At 46.8% G+C, this 18,029-nt stretch overlaps 1 protein-coding gene and 1 long non-coding RNA gene across 2 annotated transcripts; one reads left to right on the top strand and one right to left on the bottom strand.

The window, feature by feature from the left end:
• Positions 1-551: 551 nt before the first annotated feature.
• LOC120704188 lies at positions 552-4,805 on the top strand. The gene is made up of 2 exons (XR_005687485.1): positions 552-1,390; positions 2,699-4,805. It is a non-coding gene; the product is annotated as an uncharacterized LOC120704188 (long non-coding RNA).
• A 3,559-nt stretch (positions 4,806-8,364) lies between these two features.
• LOC120704187 (probable potassium transporter 13) lies at positions 8,365-16,645 on the bottom strand. The gene is made up of 9 exons (XM_039988498.1): positions 16,316-16,645; positions 15,266-15,497; positions 14,924-15,166; positions 14,636-14,686; positions 14,240-14,500; positions 14,101-14,153; positions 13,859-13,973; positions 9,821-10,075; positions 8,365-9,610 (listed from the first exon to the last, which is right to left on the bottom strand). Exons 1-9 carry the CDS (start codon positions 16,382-16,384, stop codon positions 8,586-8,588), a joined length of 2,304 nt encoding a protein of 767 aa, XP_039844432.1. The 5' UTR covers positions 16,385-16,645; the 3' UTR covers positions 8,365-8,585.
• Between the last annotated feature and the right edge of the window lie 1,384 nt (positions 16,646-18,029).

Genomic DNA, 18,029 nt, shown 5'->3' with positions numbered 1-18,029 from the left:
CTCCTCCTCCCCCGAGTCGCTGACGCACCGGGCCCGCACGTCAGCGGCGTCGTCTTCCTCCTCTCCGCGCCGCGCGTCGCTGCAGCCGCGCCGCCCGCGTGCGCCAGCGCCCGGCGCTGTTCCTCCACGCCTCGTCACCCCGGGCACAGCGCAGCACAGCACCTCCACCGCGGCACCGTCTCGGACCTCTCCCTTCCTGTGCGCGGCGGGACGCGCCCGATTCCCTCCCGTCCAGCAGCGCCGCCCGGACCAAGGACGCACGCTGGACATGAAGGCTGCAAGCTGCACCATCCCTTTCTCTCTCTCTGTCGGTAGGCAAGCTAACAGCAGTTGCCTGCACATCCGTCTCTCCTCCTTCGCTCAAGCACAGCCACAAAAATTTAAGTATGCCTGCTCTTCCCATCTCCCATTGGCATGCACTGAACAAGCAAGGTACTCAACAAGTGGAGCAGCCGGCAGCGAGCGCTGCATCTGCTCTCTTCTCTCACTCACTCACTCACTCACTCACTCCACACCAGTACACATGCATGCACACATTTAACTCTTTCTCTCTCCGTCGGTGGACACAGCAAACACACAGCAAGCACACACATGTATGCTTTAGCTTTTACACGAGCTCTTACACGTAAGAGTAGTTTTAACTCCCTCCTCTCTCCCACACGTCTCTTTCGCTCCCTGATCCCTGCACATGTATGCATGCACTTCTCTCCTGCTCTTCCTCCGCACGCCGAGCACGCCGCTCACCTCATCTCTCTCAGCTTTCCTCTCTCTGTCGGCATCTCAGTTCTCTTCTAGTCGCTCTTCTACTCCACCAAAGCAGCACAACAACGAGTAGCATGCCTCCCCGCCATCTCCGCTCGATCTTTCCCTCCTGTCTTTCTTCTCTAGCAGCTCTCACGGATCCTCTCTCTCCCTGATCTTCTTCTGTTCTTTCTTCATCCATCGATCGCAAGAACAAGTCGCTTCTCTCGGCCAACAAGCAAACACTAGCAGCTGCAACTCCAGTCGCCATCTCGCTGCCCTTTCTCTCTCCGGCAGACCATGCAGGAAGCAAAGCAGAGCTCCCTGCTCTCTGCTAGCAGCAGCAAGAAGCCGCCACGCCTTTCCGTGCCGCCGACCTCCGCCGTCGTGCGTCGCGGACCGGCTCCTTCGGCTCTCCTCCGTCCAGTCCGAAGCCACGAGCAGCACCAACAGCACCGCCGACGCCGACGCCGGCCACAAGTCGGAGGAGCTGCCGGGTCGGAAGCTGCAACGCCGCTGCGCCAACCACGACGACGACCACCGCGAGCTCGAGGATGCCCATGCCGCCGGCGCCGACCCGTTGAACCGCAAGCGATCCGCGAGCCTGCCCGCGTCACCACGCCGGCCACGCCTTCACCGTCGACCCACGGTGAGCGTCGACGTCCCACTCCCGATGTCCTAGTGCTGCCGGGGTGAGCTACGGTTGCCGATGCCCCGCGCGGCCACATCGCCGCCTCACCTTGCCAAGCCGCCGCCTTGCATGCAGCCCTGCTAGCATCGTGAGGATGCGCGGGAGCACGCCACGATGTTCCGGACCGCCGATGGCGCAGTCCGTTTGGACAAATCGTCAAGCACGTGTGGTGCAGCTAGCAAGCCACGAGACTCATCTTTGGCCTGATGCCTTTGTTAGTTTCTTTGGTCCTGCAATGTTCCTGATGCAGCACGTACACACGCCACGGTCTTGCTTGTTGAAACCAGGCCACGAACCGTTCACCACCCTTGCCCTTGTCGGCCGCCGCGACCCCAGGGGAGCTGGGTGATCGCGCGCCTGCGCACGCTATGCCACGGCCAAAGGCCCTGCCTCTGTGCCGCTCTAACATAACCGAGCTGCTCTGCCGCGACGTTAAGACGACGACGCTGAGCTGAAGCTGCTACCGGGAGCAATGATGACGTCGACGGCCACGAGCACGAGGAAGCCGAGCTGGAGATTGAGGCCGACACCGCGAACCGGGGAACAACGCCGAAGCCAAACATCAAATACGTCGTAGAATGCAGCAGTCGTGTCACCGCCGCGAGCCCGGACTACCGGAACTTCGCGCGTGACACAGCCGTGCCGTGGCCATGGAACGCCATGGGACTCGCGCACGCGTAAAACTCACCCAGCTACCAAAAGCCTACACCTGGAAATCACGGCAGCTACCTCCCGACCTTGTCACGGGCGGACACGCGACACGACCCGGCCATGCCGAGCACCGTGTGCGTGTACACTGCCGGAGGACGTCGCGCTTGCCGCTGTTCTTGCACACCCCGGGGCACAATCCAAGTCGCCGCAAACAAGGTGATGTTGGACACCGAGAGCGCAAGGCTACACATGCTCATACACCCGAGGCAAAGAGCTCTAATTAAGGATGCAAGTGGCCGTTTTTCTTTAGAAAAATAAAAGAGAGAATACGTTTGGATTACACTTAACCTTAAGAGCTCACATCAACACGTGATTTGCACTCTTGCCGTTTTCCTTCACACAAAAAATATATTAATAAAAAGGAAAAATACACACATCTTTTAAACTATTTTAAGTTTCAAACCTGCATAATTTGCCCAAATAAACTTTAAGTTAAATACTTATTTTTTTTAGAAATTTTCTAAAATCATGCTCTATCATCTCATGGTGTTTATTTGGTTGTTCATTGCTGTTTATTTGGTTTTGTATGTGTTGTTGTTCGTCCGATTCGCGTAGACAACGAGACGTTCGTGACTGCGCCAGACGCCGAGCGAGACACTGAGCTATTACTTGAGAGTTGAGAATATGAACGATTGGTAACAAGGCAAGCACCCCCTTGATCATTTTTGCTCCTATTTAAATTCCTAAGCCTACAAATATATGCATGCGATGATGATTTTATGAGTCCAAATGTCATTTTATGTCGGGTAGACACGTCCTATTTTAATGCATTTACATTTCTTGTTATTTTATATCTTTTTTATACCTTGTCACCCTAAGGTTATGGGTTATTCGCGTAGTGCAGAGTCACATGCTTAGTTGGCTTAGTATTTTGTGCAGTAGTTAATTAGCATCACATGGGTTGGTGTCTTTTAAAGAAAATATATATTTATAAGGTTATTTTTAAAGGATAAAAACTTTATGGTAGACGTGGGTGAATATATGGTCTAGCGGTTTTGATGGTATGAGGATGAAGGAAAAGAATATGGATGGTAAAATGGATGGAAAAAATGGATGATGGATATGGCTTGGTTCTGTATGCGTTTCCGGCGCATTTTAGGGATTTATCACCCGTGTCAAATTAAGGATCGATAATTGGCATTATTCTAGTCAAGTATTACAGTGAACCATACGGTTAATGGGCACTGGCCTTAACTTATTAAGTCAGTCGGCCCAAGAGGATGCTACCGCCCGAGTGCTCGAGGAGCTCGTCGGTGTCGGGGTAGCTAACCCGGTCAGATGTACGGAGCCGCGATACTCCGATAGTCTGTCGTGTAGCATATTTTGGGTCCGACTGATGTAACGGCTCTGTCATGTTAGCTTGCCGACACATATAATGAATTGTGTATATGCGTGCTGATTCCGTGCTGGCATCAAAGCGAAACATGTCATATGGGTAAAGTGTACAACTTCTGCAGAGTGTAAAACTATTCGAATAGCCGTGCTTACGGTCAAGAGCGCTTGAGCTAGTCGCCGGTTTTAGAAGTTTTGGTTTGAAGGATCAAAGGATGATGGACCGATTAAGAGGATCAAAGGTCTGCAAAATGGGAAATGGGGAGTCATGATTGGTGATGTCAGTCTATTTTATATAAAATAAAATAATTTCAAAACTATGCGTATAAAGATACACCCAAATAAAATGCAGCATAGTGCTAGTGAACCTGTCAGCCTTCCTTGATTGACCATGCATATATTATAGGATTTTTTGATATACAATCGAAGTCTTGCGAGTACAAAATTGTACTCATTCTTGTTGCTAAAATTTTAAAATCCAGAGTTCGAAGAAAAGCCGTCTCAGTTCAGTTCCTTGCTGAAGGATGCGGGTTTTCGACGATGGTTCTTTCTAGGACTAACTCCCAGTCAGTTGCCTGTGGTAATGGCGAGGCACACTACAGTAGGATGGAAGTCCTATATTTCTGTTGCTTCTGCTACAAATTATTGGCTCTGATTAAATTATAATATCACTAACATATTTTTGAGTGCAGTTGTGATACCGGTGCTGTTGTGCGAAAAACATGCGGACTGATAATGGGACAAGTACAGCAAGACACAACGATAAACCGGGTATTTATACGCCTGGGGCCCACAATTCCAATCCCGCAAGCGAGCGCCAGCAAGCTTTGTAGCAATCGATCCACCTGCACGAAATCATTGCTGCCCTTCCACGTGTGTGTAGCCCTGCAACTGCTTTTCCCTTCCGTTTTCTTTTCCGCATGAAGCATCTCTTCCCTCAAATCCAACTACAATCCCTCCCGCATTGAAGGCACAAGCTGTGTATGTATGTACGCATGTATGCTTCTCGTGCATGTACAGAATATATAAGAGCCTAGTTATCTTGTTGGAATCACATTGCATATGTGAGAGCCTTAGCCACAAACTTCTAGATATTCAAACTCTATGGTTAATTAATATCACTACACACTGATGTGATATGCCTAGGTATCAATTACTTTCTTTTTTCTTTTTCCTTTACATTTTGTGATACCTAGTATTTACTTTCTTTTCCCTTTTTCAGTCTTTTTTAATTACCTTCTTTATGTTGTGTTTTTGAGTTGTTCTTCTAATAAATATTTTGTACAAAACTTGCTAAAAAGTTATATCGAGAACTTATACTTTTTACATACATCTGCCAAATTTATGTATCAAAGTTGTGTGAGAAATTTTTCTGATAACATTTGTATGGAAGTTATGTTCAAAATTAAATTAAGTAGTCTGAAAGAGTTATGAGTAAAAGTTGTACGTGTTGTGAAAGTTATGTTGAAAAATTATCTTACAAAAATTTGACTGGAAAAGTTATATATAAAAGTTATGCATATTGTAGAAAATGTGATGAGAAATTATCATCTGAAAAGTTAGGCTAAAAAATATTGAAAATTTATGCTAAAAAATATCATCTAATATTTATCTAAAAGAAACATACATAAGCTATAATTTTCTAAAAATAGAAAATCGTGGAGAAAGAAACTTTCCAAAACACATGCTGTGTGAAATGGAGTGCTCGTAATCCTCCAGTAGGCGTGCGCCGATTAGCAGAGCCGGCTCGAACCACGATGGCGCGTGCATTACACCGAAAGAAAAAAGAGTGGCCCGTCCATGCACGGTGACTGAAAAGGAAAACTAATACTTGTCAGAAATCGTTCGCTGGTTTCCGTCGTAGCGCGCGCCCGCGAATTAGCGGACCCCCAGCTGATCTCGTGACTGAGACCGAGGAAATTCCCAGTGCAAATTGCCAACATTTTTCTTGCCATGTTCCAAGATCTGGAGAAGACGCATTGTTATTGTAACGCGTTGCGTTTTCCCAAAAGTTTCAGGAATCCTCTTGGGCTGCATTTTCCATGTCGCCCAAGATCGCAACCATGGTGATTTGGTGATATCTGAAATAACCGGTCCTCTGTTACTGGCATTCTGAGTGTGCCTTGTCCCTCTGAGAGACGTAGGATCTCGAGCACTGCTGGTGCTCGATCGATCGATCCCGCGAAGAACCGGGCGCTGAGCTGGGGGGAAGCGGAGGGCACCGGTGCGGCATCTTCCGCCGCATATCCGCGAGCACCGGCCGGCCGTGCGCGCGGCCCTGCGGAGCAACGGCGCCGGTGGGCGGTGGCTGCGAGAGCAATCGGCCGTCAGCGTCAGGTTTGTCAGGTGACGAGCGAGCACCAGTCTAACCGGATGGAAATCCGGAAGGAGTCGAGTCTCGAGTCTACTACTCATCCGATCATTCCCCTACCGGAATTTCCAGGGATGCGTGTCGCTTGATAAATCGACGAAGATTTTCGATCTTAAACGTGGATGTTCTACGGGAACATGGCGAGAGCGACGAGCTGACAATTTTACCTACGCCCCGGCTAAGCGGTAGGTACTGACAACGAAAGCCTGGAAACTGAAAACGAGTATGAATTCCACCAGTAATTGGTGATGTCCGTACCTAAGTTGTTTGGTGCAACTTTCAGAAGTTGATGAATGTTCTTCTGAAGGAAAGTAGTCGTTCTTTTTTTTTTGTTCCCTGCCTGTTTTTTTTTTGAAAACTATCCCTGCCTGATTTCGCTATCAAATCTTTATCCTTTGCTCCATTAGCTACGCAAAAGGATTTAATAAAGCCAGGAATTGACCCCCTGAAATCTCCACTTGAGGACACTGCAGCGCCAGCACAAACAGGGATTTTGTGGCCAGTGGCCCGGGCACTTTGGTCAAACGACGGGAGCAGCGCCATGTGCCGAAACCTCGCCCAGTGCGGCGCCGCACTGTGGCCGAGCTCACGGAGGCGGGGCTAGCTGCGTGCTTTGTTCGGGCAAGCTTCAGAGGAGCAGAGTAGTACAAGGACACGAGCTTTTAATCGTGCTCCGATCGGATCAACTGATTCTGGCATCACCTCATTCTGACCATTATCTATGTGTAATCGTTCAGTCTGAATCCTGAACGCCTGACAGATACGGCGCCGGATGCAATTACGCAAAACGTTCAGAGAGACATTGATCTTCGGCTCGTCGTGCATGCATGTGATCGGGTCTAATCCTGCACAGCTGAAGTCCCTGCGACGGCGATCTAGGCACTACTAGATCTCACGTTCAGGGTTTGAACGTGTGTGAAAGCAGCGCACGCCGCCGGGGTATCCAAACCATATGGTTGCAGAAAATTTTGTGATTGATTGTGCTACTACTGGACCAAAAACATGCGTGTTGTGGGGGCAGAAATTCTTTGCGATGTGCTAAGCTGCACATGCCGTGCCGTGGCACCGCCTCATCTCTTCGCTTTTCATTCCAGACCGGCTTCAATGCGTCGTCACAAGCTGACAGGCCTCTCCAACCCCCCCTGTTATCCCCGGAAATCCAGCACAAGCAAAATGTGCGCGCCGTGATGATGCAGATGTCCCGAACACCACGCGAGAGAGCTGAAAAGCGCAGCAGTTTTAAAGCTTCGTTGCAATTGCAAGTGTCGCTTGGTTTTGGTACGGAGAAACGGAGTGGGAGCTGCTTGCTGGCCGATAAGGACCTGCGCGGCGTCGAGCGCGCCCACGCCGCGCGCGCTGGTGGCCGTGGCGCTCTGAAATTCTGGTGCGCGCGCGGCGCATGTGCAGGGATCGAAGGCCACATCGCGGCACGCGTGTCGGGCCGCGCCAAGCGGACGGGCCGGCGAGCGAAGGGCGCGGGTGCGAGTCACGCCGCGTGCTGCCCCCCCCCCCCCCCCCCCCCGCGGCGGCGCCGGCGCCCGGCGCGCTGCGGATCCTACCTCGGTGCCTCGGCCGCGCGGCACGTTGCAGCCGGTGGCCACCACATGGCGATGTACATGTCGACGCGCGGCGTCACGTCGTCGGCCCGGACCGGAGGGCCCGGCGGGCAGTGCTGCGCGTGCCGTGTCCGGCTGCTACCGCGGGAACTGGCGCGCGAGGGGTTACGTCGAGGACGACGGCGTCGCGTGCCGCGCGGACAGGGTGACGCGGCGGGGCACTGTTGGTGATAGCCTTCGCCGATGCGGTGAGATTTTTGGAGGTGCGATAGGGTGACAGCAGAAATGGGGAGGCGCTGCTGTGAACAGTGGCGCTATCTGATGCAGCAGCAGGGCCGTTTGGAGGCAAATGCACCTCGATTTTTTTTTTGAGCTCGAAGTGCACCTCGATTTTTTTTGAGTGCCTCAAACTAGGTACAAACTGTAGTATAAGGGCGTGTTTGGTTTGGCGCCTACGGCGCCACACCGCGCCTAACCTGCGGCGGCCGATTCGGCCGCCACACCTGCGGCGCACGATGTGTGGCGCGGTGTGGCGCTGTAGGCGCCAAACCAAATAGCCCCTAAATGCACCTCGATTTTGGTAGTACTCTTAGGACACACGGGAATTATTTCGAACAGACAAGCTGTAAGATGAGAGGAGTTCGGAGTTTCGGGCTGTCGTGGGCTTTTTTGGGCACCTAATAAGGACTGTGGCACCAGGCAAGAATGGACAGCCCATTCGAGCCCATGGCAGAACATTAATTCACTCCAAATGGGCGGGCAGTGAGTTCTTCTTTGCAGCCCAAAAGCAGATGAGCGATCAGACGATTCAAGCTCGAAACCACCAAGCCCTGTTTTTGAATGCGCCAATTTTCTTGAATAGTTCCGTATACCCCATCGTCATCATCATCAAACAAAATACACAAAGCATATGAATTTTCACATGAAACGGCTCGATTCAGGGTGAATTCGGAAACCTCTGACGCCTTCCAAACAGAGCCTTTTAGTTTCTGGAGTCACACTACATCCATCGTACTAAGAAGCACGAAGTTGTTTATTTGTTATTTGATATTTCATTCCATTTCGTTGGTGGTGGGTCATGATGTCCTCCTCCATATACGCTACTAGTCTGCAGCTACGGTTTCAGCAGCTATATATCTAGTGCTCACCGGCGAGGTCGCCGAGGCGTCACTCAGTCGCCCACTCACACCGTGTACGTCATGCCGACCTCGATAAGGGAGGTGTGCGGGACGCCGAGCTCCGCGGCGGGCCTCCGCGAGTTGCGCCGGAGGAAGCCGTACACGACGTTGACGGCGAACTTCTTCACCGCGGGGGACGACTCGTGGGCCTGCACGCAGGTGTGCCCGATCATGTACGACACGCCGGACTCCCGCTCCTCCAGCAGCGTCTTCACCTCGCCGCTCTTCATTTCCCCCTCCTCCTCCTCGCCGGCTCCGGCCCGCTCCTCGAACCGGACCCTCTTGCTGACGACGCCGGGGTCGATCTCGCAGGCCGACGAGCTGCTGCACGACGCCGTCGGCGCCGCGTCCACGTCCACCAGCTGCTGGGCGCGCGGCGACGCCGGGATCACCGACAGCTCGCCGGAGTCGGCCGCCTCCTCCTGCATCTCGAGGAACTCCACCACCTTCATCAGCAGCTGGTTCTCGAAGTTGAAGTGGTCCCACCGCCCCTCCTTGTAGCCGTACCGGACCACGCAGCGGAACAGCTGGTTCGCCGGCGGGCCGACCCGCCCCACCAGGAAGCGCTCGTCCGGGGAGACCTTGGGCACCGTCAGCGTCTGGATCGACACGAAGATGAGCACGCGGTGGAACGCCGGGAAGTTGGTGACGAAGTGCGCGAACATCGGCGGCACGCCGTTGACGGCGCTGGAGTAGACGAAGCCGACGCCCGGGACGCGCACGAGGCCGATGCCGGAGCTCAGGCTGAGGAACCGATCCAGGCAGACCTTGTTCTGCAGCTCGTACTCCTTCTTCTTCTTCGTGCCGTAGTGCCACGTCGACATGGCCAGCAGCGTGACCAGCGACAGCAGCAAAGGGAGCCAGCCGCCATGGGGCACCTTGGCGAGGCACGCCGACAGGTACATGAGCTCGATGGATCCGAAGCCGACGGTGAAGAGCGCTGCCAGTAGAACATTCCGGTTCCACACGGTGGTGATGACGAGGAACATCAGGCATGTGGTTGCAAGCATCACCAGGATCACAGCAAGCCCTGCAAGAGATGAGACATGGATCCATCAGTTGAAGCGAAGCAGAAATTTGCCACGAATAAGCAGCAGCGAACCATAATCTTCCTAGAAGCAACATGAAATTGCTATAGATTGTAAGCTACAGCATTTCATTTTTTTTTTCTCAAGAGAACTACGCTTCATTATATTAAGAAGAAAATACTGCATTTCAAATTATTCCAGAAAATTCATACCATAGGCATTTCCAATCATTTCGGTGTCGCGGAACCCGACCGTGACGGCCAGGCACAGGAACATGAGAACCCAGTTCACCTCCGGTATGTAGATCTGGCCGTGGACTTGGCTTGATGTGTGCACGACCTTAATCCGCGGGAAGCACCCTAAGGCCCTGCACTGGCTTATGATCGAAAACGTAGCTGAGATGATGGCCTGGCTCCCAACAACTGTGGCTAGTGTTGCGATGACCAGAACAGGCCAAAACACTCTGTCTGAAAAAAAGAAAAGGGACACAATGAGATGCAGGAAAATTAATTAAGGTACTTATAGCTACATGAAGAAATTAATAGGTGAATCGGTGCTTATCCTGTGCATAGTAGAACTAGGAACACTGTAAATCAAATTAAATGACTAGACGTAGCAAAACGAGGGACTAAAAAACTCACATTCAAATTATGAGAAAGAAAAGTATGTCCTAATATATTGAAACAATGGTCCTTCATACCTGAACTTAATAGTTTAGATCCCCCCCCCCCACCCAAAAAAAAAAAACACCCATCTGAATGGCTAACCTTGTTATGCGGCGTTTTCCCTTCTAAATGCTCTATTTTTTAAGTATATAAAACACATTTTTGTTGACATCGTCCAAGAAATGTACATATCTAATAGAGGAATCCAACCTTTTCATAAATTTAAGCAACCCTTTCATAAATCCAAACAAACTTTTCATAAATCAAAGCAAACTTTTCTTAAATAGAGGAATAGGCATAACCTTTGATGACATGTATAGTAAGTAGGTTCCTAGAAATGACTTGCTATGGAACTTGGAGGGAAAAGTAATTAGGCAGCATAAGCATAAACTCATCGACTACTTAATGCTAGCACTTTGATATACCATATAATTTATCATCAGATGTCTTGCTCTAACTATAGAGATATAAAGATATGTTTTTTAATAAACCAAGTGAAGAGAGTCCCCACTTGGATTTTCATTCAAAGTCCCACAAAAGAAGAATGGGAGGCTAATTAAGGAAAAATGTTTCCAAATCAACACAATTTACACAATAAGCCCATATATACTCCTGCAAAAGCTACCAATTAGTGGATTCATGGTTTTTGAGAGGGAGAGGTTCTCTTCATGTTGTAGCCTTTGCTGGTATTCAGACAAATGTAAGGTGGAAAGTATATATTACGGTATTTGAAGGGAGAGGTTCCCTTGATGTTGTAGCCTTTATGAAATCACAACGATCTCACAAATAGAGGAAAATGAGCTCTCATAGTTCTGTTTGCATCCGATCTTGCGTTAATTAGATGCCTGGTGAAAAGCATGTTTTTTGAGATGTCCAATCGAGTACTACATATTGTTCAAGGTATAGTTGCAGGCATATCTGCAATTGAGTAATCATGTATGGAAATATAGGAGATCGAGTTTATCATGAATTTAGGTGATCAATCCTCAGCATCTCACCTAAATATGGTTGGGTTAGTGATAGCTAAGGCGGTGCTTGGATGAAGTCAATCCTCTTGAGTAACAAGAGATGGTATCAAGCACCGTGTAAATCTAGGTATGAATACCTTGATGAACCATGGCCTCTTGCTTGGTGAGGTGGTAACCAAGAGAAGGTTGGCTTGCAACTCTAAACAACAAAGGTGGTTGTAGCACGGTAGATTACCATTGATGTTGAAATAATGATATTGATAGGCAGGCAAGGTGGGGGGGGGGGGGGTTGCACATCTAATCCCAACAATCCATGCGCGTGTGCGCGTGTGTGCGTGCTGGGGAGGAGGTGTATAGAACTTAGTGCGACATTGATCGACTTACAAAAAGTTTTTACTCCTCACACAATATGGTGGCTATTCACCTAATTAGATTCATTACCGTCTCCTTTCTTGTTTTAGACTTCTAGAGGAGGATCGATATTTTCTACCTTAATCGATATCATTAATCCAAGTGAGACCAACAACAAGTATAGAAGAAGTTACAAATGTGCATCCCGGCATACCGGGGAGAAATTACATGGTATGGATATATAAGAGAATAAATCTTTGTAGATACATAGAGTTTCTTCTCCGCTGTTGATAGATACACATCGTATGAACATCATGGATCTGGTTGTTAAACACAAGTTTCTTGCATTGTGACTTGTGAGCAATATAATCCACACTCTTCAATCCAAGATCACGACAATATCAAGTCAAACACTATAGGGGAAGGAATCCTACCAAGATAGGAGGTTGAGTGACGCAAGGGCATAGAAAGACATGTCTTGAATGTAACACAGGCGGAGCAAAAGAGGATTCGAGGTTTTCAGAAACTATGAACATCTCAGACCAGACGAGTCATCTAGTTTCGTGATGGTCTTGTGCAAAAGGGTGGCCCTAGTGTTCAAGCAATTATTGCAAAGGAGCTCGGTAAATAACGTAATCTCAAGTTGTGCAAGTGTTGACAAAATGTAGGAGACAATTGGATTCTCCATCATTGAAGTGTCCAAAATACGTAGGTACTTGTGGTACTAAAACTCTTATATGAGCCCTAGTCATAAGACAAGTGGGAGGGAGTGACACCTAGAGGAAAAGCTACATTGGTGAGCTAGGGATCAAAGGGAGATCAAGGGGGTCAAAAATTGCAAAGAAACATTAAGCCGAGTGGTATGTGATATGAGTATCATCCGACCGCAAAGAGATTGCGCCATCCTAGTCAATCTTGAAAGAGAAGATTTGCCCTAGCAACTTTGGTGATGTAATAACAAAGTTTCTTGTGCATACTCATCTTCTATTTGCCTCCATGAAGTCCATCACGAATGGTTTGTTGATGCAAGCATTAGAGATATATCATTTGCAGACAACACCACCTATCGATGCATGAATAGGTCTTGTCAGCATGGCAATCCTAACTATATTCCAATTCCTCTCAAGTGCAATTACCATTGCGCTCCAAATTTGCAATTTCTTGTTGACCAAAAACTATTATGCATCTTCAATCTCAATAATCATTTCCCTCTCCAACCACAAGTACCTTCCATAAGCAACTCAATGACAAAGAGTTGACATCCACCTTCTACAATGAAGGTGCCACAAATCCAACATAATCAATTAGACATATGCAACTAAATGCTTTTAAGGACAAGAATGCATTTTTGTTCTTCATGAGGGTTTTTTGGTTAAATGTAAGATAATTATAGTTTTTTTACGCATCATACATGCTAGTTTTATTTTTCCTTTTATAGGTGTTTTACCTTTTTAAAGGACGTAATGGTTGGACCTTTTGCCGTGATATGATTATATGAAATTCAAATGGGCTATAATTGGACCCTACAGCACTGGATGAGCTTAAGAAAAGCCCATCGCACTCCATTTGGCTGCAACATGATGCATCAGTGCAGAAAATGAGTGCAAGGAGTATGGTCACCGTTTTTGGCTTGCCTCCACAAATTCAGCCCATCACGTATATCCATCCTACTAATCCTTTTCGAGCCCCGTATAAAGTATAAAATACCAGGAGTGAGGGACAATGGTCTCCACGGTCATCTCCACTATCATTCTCCAAGCTGCGTGGACGACAACCTTGGGCTCCTTGGTAGCCATCACCGACCTTTTGTAATATGTTATGTTGAAGTGTTTTTCTATTTTTTCTTATTTTTTATGGTTTTGTGTGAATTTTATTTCTGCTGTTTTCATGTTTCTGAATTTTTAATTGTAATCCATTTTGATCTGTTATTAGGCACATTAAATTTTCTTAGCATTATTTATCAATAGGATCTACCATTAAATATCTGAACAAAACATATCCCATTTTCACAAGTTTCTCCTACATTTTCCAATTTACAGCTAGATGATTATTGCTGTATTATTAATCAAACACTACATATGTGTAAACGACAAAATATAAAAAATGTCATATCTCAACTGTTAATTGAAAATACCAAAATAATATAATGCTATATTTTTTTTTTGGAAAAGTGATATAAGAATCAGTGAAATTTCAGTTTGTCTAGCAAAAATGATATAAGAATCAGTGAAATTTCAGTTTATCTAGCAACAAATTGCCGCCTCACCTGGGAGAGCTTTGTAAAAGCTACTTTGGAGATCCTCCCTGTGTTTAGATAGATAAGCAGCCTCACCCATGTAAGCCAGGACTAAGCATGGATACACAACTACTGTGAATCCAAGCTGCAATCACAAAGCAACAAAAAGGATTTAGTAAAGATGTTAGCCATCGTTTGGAAACTTATGCATCCAGCATGTAAGGCTATACTATCATCATAAAAAGAGAAGATATGATATATATTATATTTACCCTTAGTGAAAGCTTTGAGAAATGCCCAAGATCAGCAAACATTGCCTCAGCACCTGAAATTCTAGCAGCGTCAGAAATGCCCAAGTACAGCTAATTAAGAAAGTTCTTAGTGATGCAGAATTAGATAGAAGATGTAAACCTGTGATGCATAGAACAATTCCTCCAAGTGAGCTCCAGCCATCCTGGCCGGCCTTCCTGAAGAAGTTGTATATGTAGTACGGGGACAGAGCCCGGATGACACTAGGGTTCCACTTGAAAATATTGTATATGCCGATACCACCAATGCAACCGAGCCAAGCAAGCAAAATTGGAGCAAATAGGAACCCAACACGATGTGTTCCACAGTGTTGCAGTGCAAAAAGGCCAACTAAAACGAAACAGGCAAAAAGCACGGTGTAATCTGTACACAACACAAAACGGAGTCGATCATTTGTAGCTACTCATGCAAATTGCCAAAGATTAACAAGTAGCCGAAAAATGTTACTAGTTTGTGTTGCTAATAAAAGTAATCCATATGAGCAATGAAGCCTCTTACTCTCATGTAGTTCTGGAAACTTAATTCTGAGGCCAGAAACTGCTGATAGAACTGCAGAACAAGGATGCCGTCTTTGTCAGTTGCAGGAATATTTGATGGACTTAGGTTACTAAACTTTTCCCCAGAAAACGAGGAGCAGGATGATCATGAGATAAATTACGTGGAGTATAGTACACTGAAGAGAGATTCTCATGACTTGAACTAAGCAGAACACTTATTCCTAGAACACATTAAAATTGCAGTTCCAGGCAAACCACTTCAAGGAGCTCAATACGTAAGGTTCTTTACCTGACATTGTTGGGGTGAAGACACCGTCACCAATAACCATACTAGTACCCATCAGAACGAATAGCAGCAGCACAACGCGAAGCGAGTAATGCTTCTCGAAGAAACATTTTATGGCCAAACTGCTCTTCAGCTCCTCACGAGGTTCCTTCTGGTTGTATGCCGACAAAGATCCCTCATGTATGTTGTTCAGGAGCCCAATCCTGGAGCGCCTGCACATTAACGAGTACAATGCAAATGTCCCACCTGCAGATATAGCACATTGCCAACAAATTCAGAAAGTTGGCAGTGTTTAATCGAAACGATGATCTGACAGAAAAAAAAATGTGCGGAAAACAAGAGCACCTTCTCCATTGTCATCTGCTCCAAGAACAAGGATGATGTATTTGAGGAGAGGTATGAGAGTGAGGCTCCAGAAGACGAGAGACAGCACCCCAAGAATCTCCTCGTCCTCCTCATGCAGACGCAGCTTACCAGAAAAGGTGTTCTTGTACACATAGACAGGTGAAATGCAGAGGTCACCATACACGACACCGAAGCTCTGGTATGCCAGTAAAAGCGTCGCTTTCTGAAGTCCCTGCAGGAAAACGAGCAGTGTAAGTTTGTAGTTTTTTTTACCATCCATAACATTGAACATATGTTAATCTAGTAACATAAAACTGTAAATGCAGTTTTACATTTTTTTTTGACAAATTACATATACAGGTATAGGTAATAAGCAGATAGCATTCAAAGCAACACAACAATACAAAATAAGTTGAAAAAGGAAAACAAGAGGATCAGATAGACCAAAATAAAGGAGGAAATGACAAACCTATGTGCACCGTCAGCAATTACATACATATACTTCCAAGGAATATACGACTGCAAAAATGGGTTGATCGAAAATATTAAACAGGGGGCTGTTGACATTTGCCGCCTAATCTATGCATTACAGTTTGCAGCAAAGCCAACGCAGAATCCAAGGCTAAGGAAATTACTACAAGGAGCCTGATTGCCACCTAGATTCAGAACGAGAATAATCGCCATTCTGAAAACTTAGCTTGCAACCTTTCTTCATCATCTCAGATTAATTCTTGGACCAGGAAAACACAGCATCTGCGAGAATTCCAGCAAGTCGTGCCTCAGAATTCCACAGTGGGAGCAGACGTTCAGCAGAGACTAGCTAGCAGGTTCACCCCTTTCTATAAAAAGAAAACCGTACAAAAAAAAAGAGCCAAACATCCAAACTGAACTCACCAAGAAGGCAAGAACCGTCAGTTGCATTGTAGAATCAGCCCCTAATAGTTACGCAGACCAAAGCCCTCTCCTTTCTCTCCAAGACTTCCGACACAAGGCACACGCAGAGAGGCTGGAATAACCGAAACGGAGAAATCGCATAAAACTGAAACTTACCCATGATGATGAGCTCGTCCTCCTCCTGCCCGTGGACTGCACCGCCGGCAGGCCGCCCTCCACATCCATCTCCCCGAGGCCGGCGGGACGCCGCCGGAACACAGGACGGCGGAGGACTCGATCGATCGTCCCTCAATTCCGTCGTGGGCCACCGCTGGGAGTTTTGCCGCGCGTCCACGCAACCACTGCGGCGATGGAGGAAGAGTGGGAGAGGAGAGAGAGGAGAGGGCCAGTGCAGGGAGGGAGAGGGACTGTATGTGAGGAAGGAGCGAAGCAGTTAAGGCGGAGGGAAAACGTGGTGGCTTCACGAAAAGAGAGAGAGGCTTACAAATGGTTAGGACCTTCGCTCGTTCGTTCCGGCCTCTCTCCCTAATATAACCTGCAGTATCTCTGTATGTCAGTTCAGACACGCACGAACAGGTTAATTTGTGTGTATGCGCAGTGGGACCCACCGTGGCTAACCAACCATGGTTATTGTTTTTGGTGAAAACTGGGGAACTAACCGCTCTTCTTTTGCTGTCACTATAGCCAGCTAACACCTGCAGCTTTCATTGTCTTTTATCAGCCTTTAACCTTGATTTTGGTGACACTCACCTATATCCTGTGATTTGAAACTACCTGTGATAGACTAGGTAACTCTTATTATTGTGGAAGAAGTAACATGTTTTTTTTATAGAACTCATGTTGAGACTTAAACTATTATTCTCTAAGGCAGGATCGGCAGTGATTTATCATGCCTTAATGAAGTGGAAAAATTTTGGATATCCCATCTCTTTTCGTATCCAGTTCAGATCATTGAGCAAGAATGCTGGTGTGTCATTACTGTGGCTAGCGAGTTGACTTCGCTGATTGATTCTTTCAAATCTCAATAATATGCCATTATTTTATTGATTTCCTCAGCCCATTTGATAGTATTATTGCCATTTTATTTCCATTCCTACTTGTTTAAGACTTTTAGTCAGTGATGACTTATTACAGTTACACTGCGCCGGAGATATTATCGGCACTGACACTTGTAAAGCAGAGCTGCTATACATGCAACGTATAGTTGAGGTAGGTAGATTTTGCCGTCCAAGATTTCTTCAAGTCCAAGCATGCATCTCAGATGATTGTTTTTTGATGGAATCTCATATGAGTTTAGATGTGCCATTACACAAATAGTAGGACTTGCTTAGAGGCTCAGGAGGTGATGATGAGGTCAGTAAAAGTTCGCCATGCCTAGACGGCACATAATCCTTTTGCAGTTTGTACCAACAGATCTCACAGAGTCATTCTAGAATCTTCTCAAAGGTTACAATACGTTTCAGCATCAATTACTCCCTCCGTTCCAAATTATAAGTCATTTCAAGAATCTTGGAGAGTCAAAGTTTTTCAAGTTTGACCAAATTTATATGACAAGATAATGCTATTTATGATACCAATTAAGTATCATTAGATTTTTTGTTAGCTATATTTTCATAGTGCATCTATTTGATGTTATAAATCTTTATATTTCTTTTTATAATTTTGGTCAAACTTTGAAATGGTTTGACTCTCCAAGATTCTTGGAATAACTTATAATTTGGAACGGAGGGAGTAGCTTGCTTGGAAATCACAAAAACTACACCTGATATTGTCAGCACATCTTGACCCGCCGCCGAATGTATTTATTAGGAAAATCTTTGATAAGTATAGCATGCCTGTATGGATTTTCAGACCACAAAAGAAATACCAT

This window comes from Panicum virgatum, chromosome 4K (assembly GCF_016808335.1).
Source record: "Panicum virgatum strain AP13 chromosome 4K, P.virgatum_v5, whole genome shotgun sequence".
In the NCBI taxonomy this organism is placed as follows: Eukaryota; Viridiplantae; Streptophyta; class Magnoliopsida; order Poales; family Poaceae; genus Panicum; species Panicum virgatum.
Note: the sequence above shows the minus strand (reverse complement) of the source record. Positions and strands in the feature narration are given on the sequence as shown.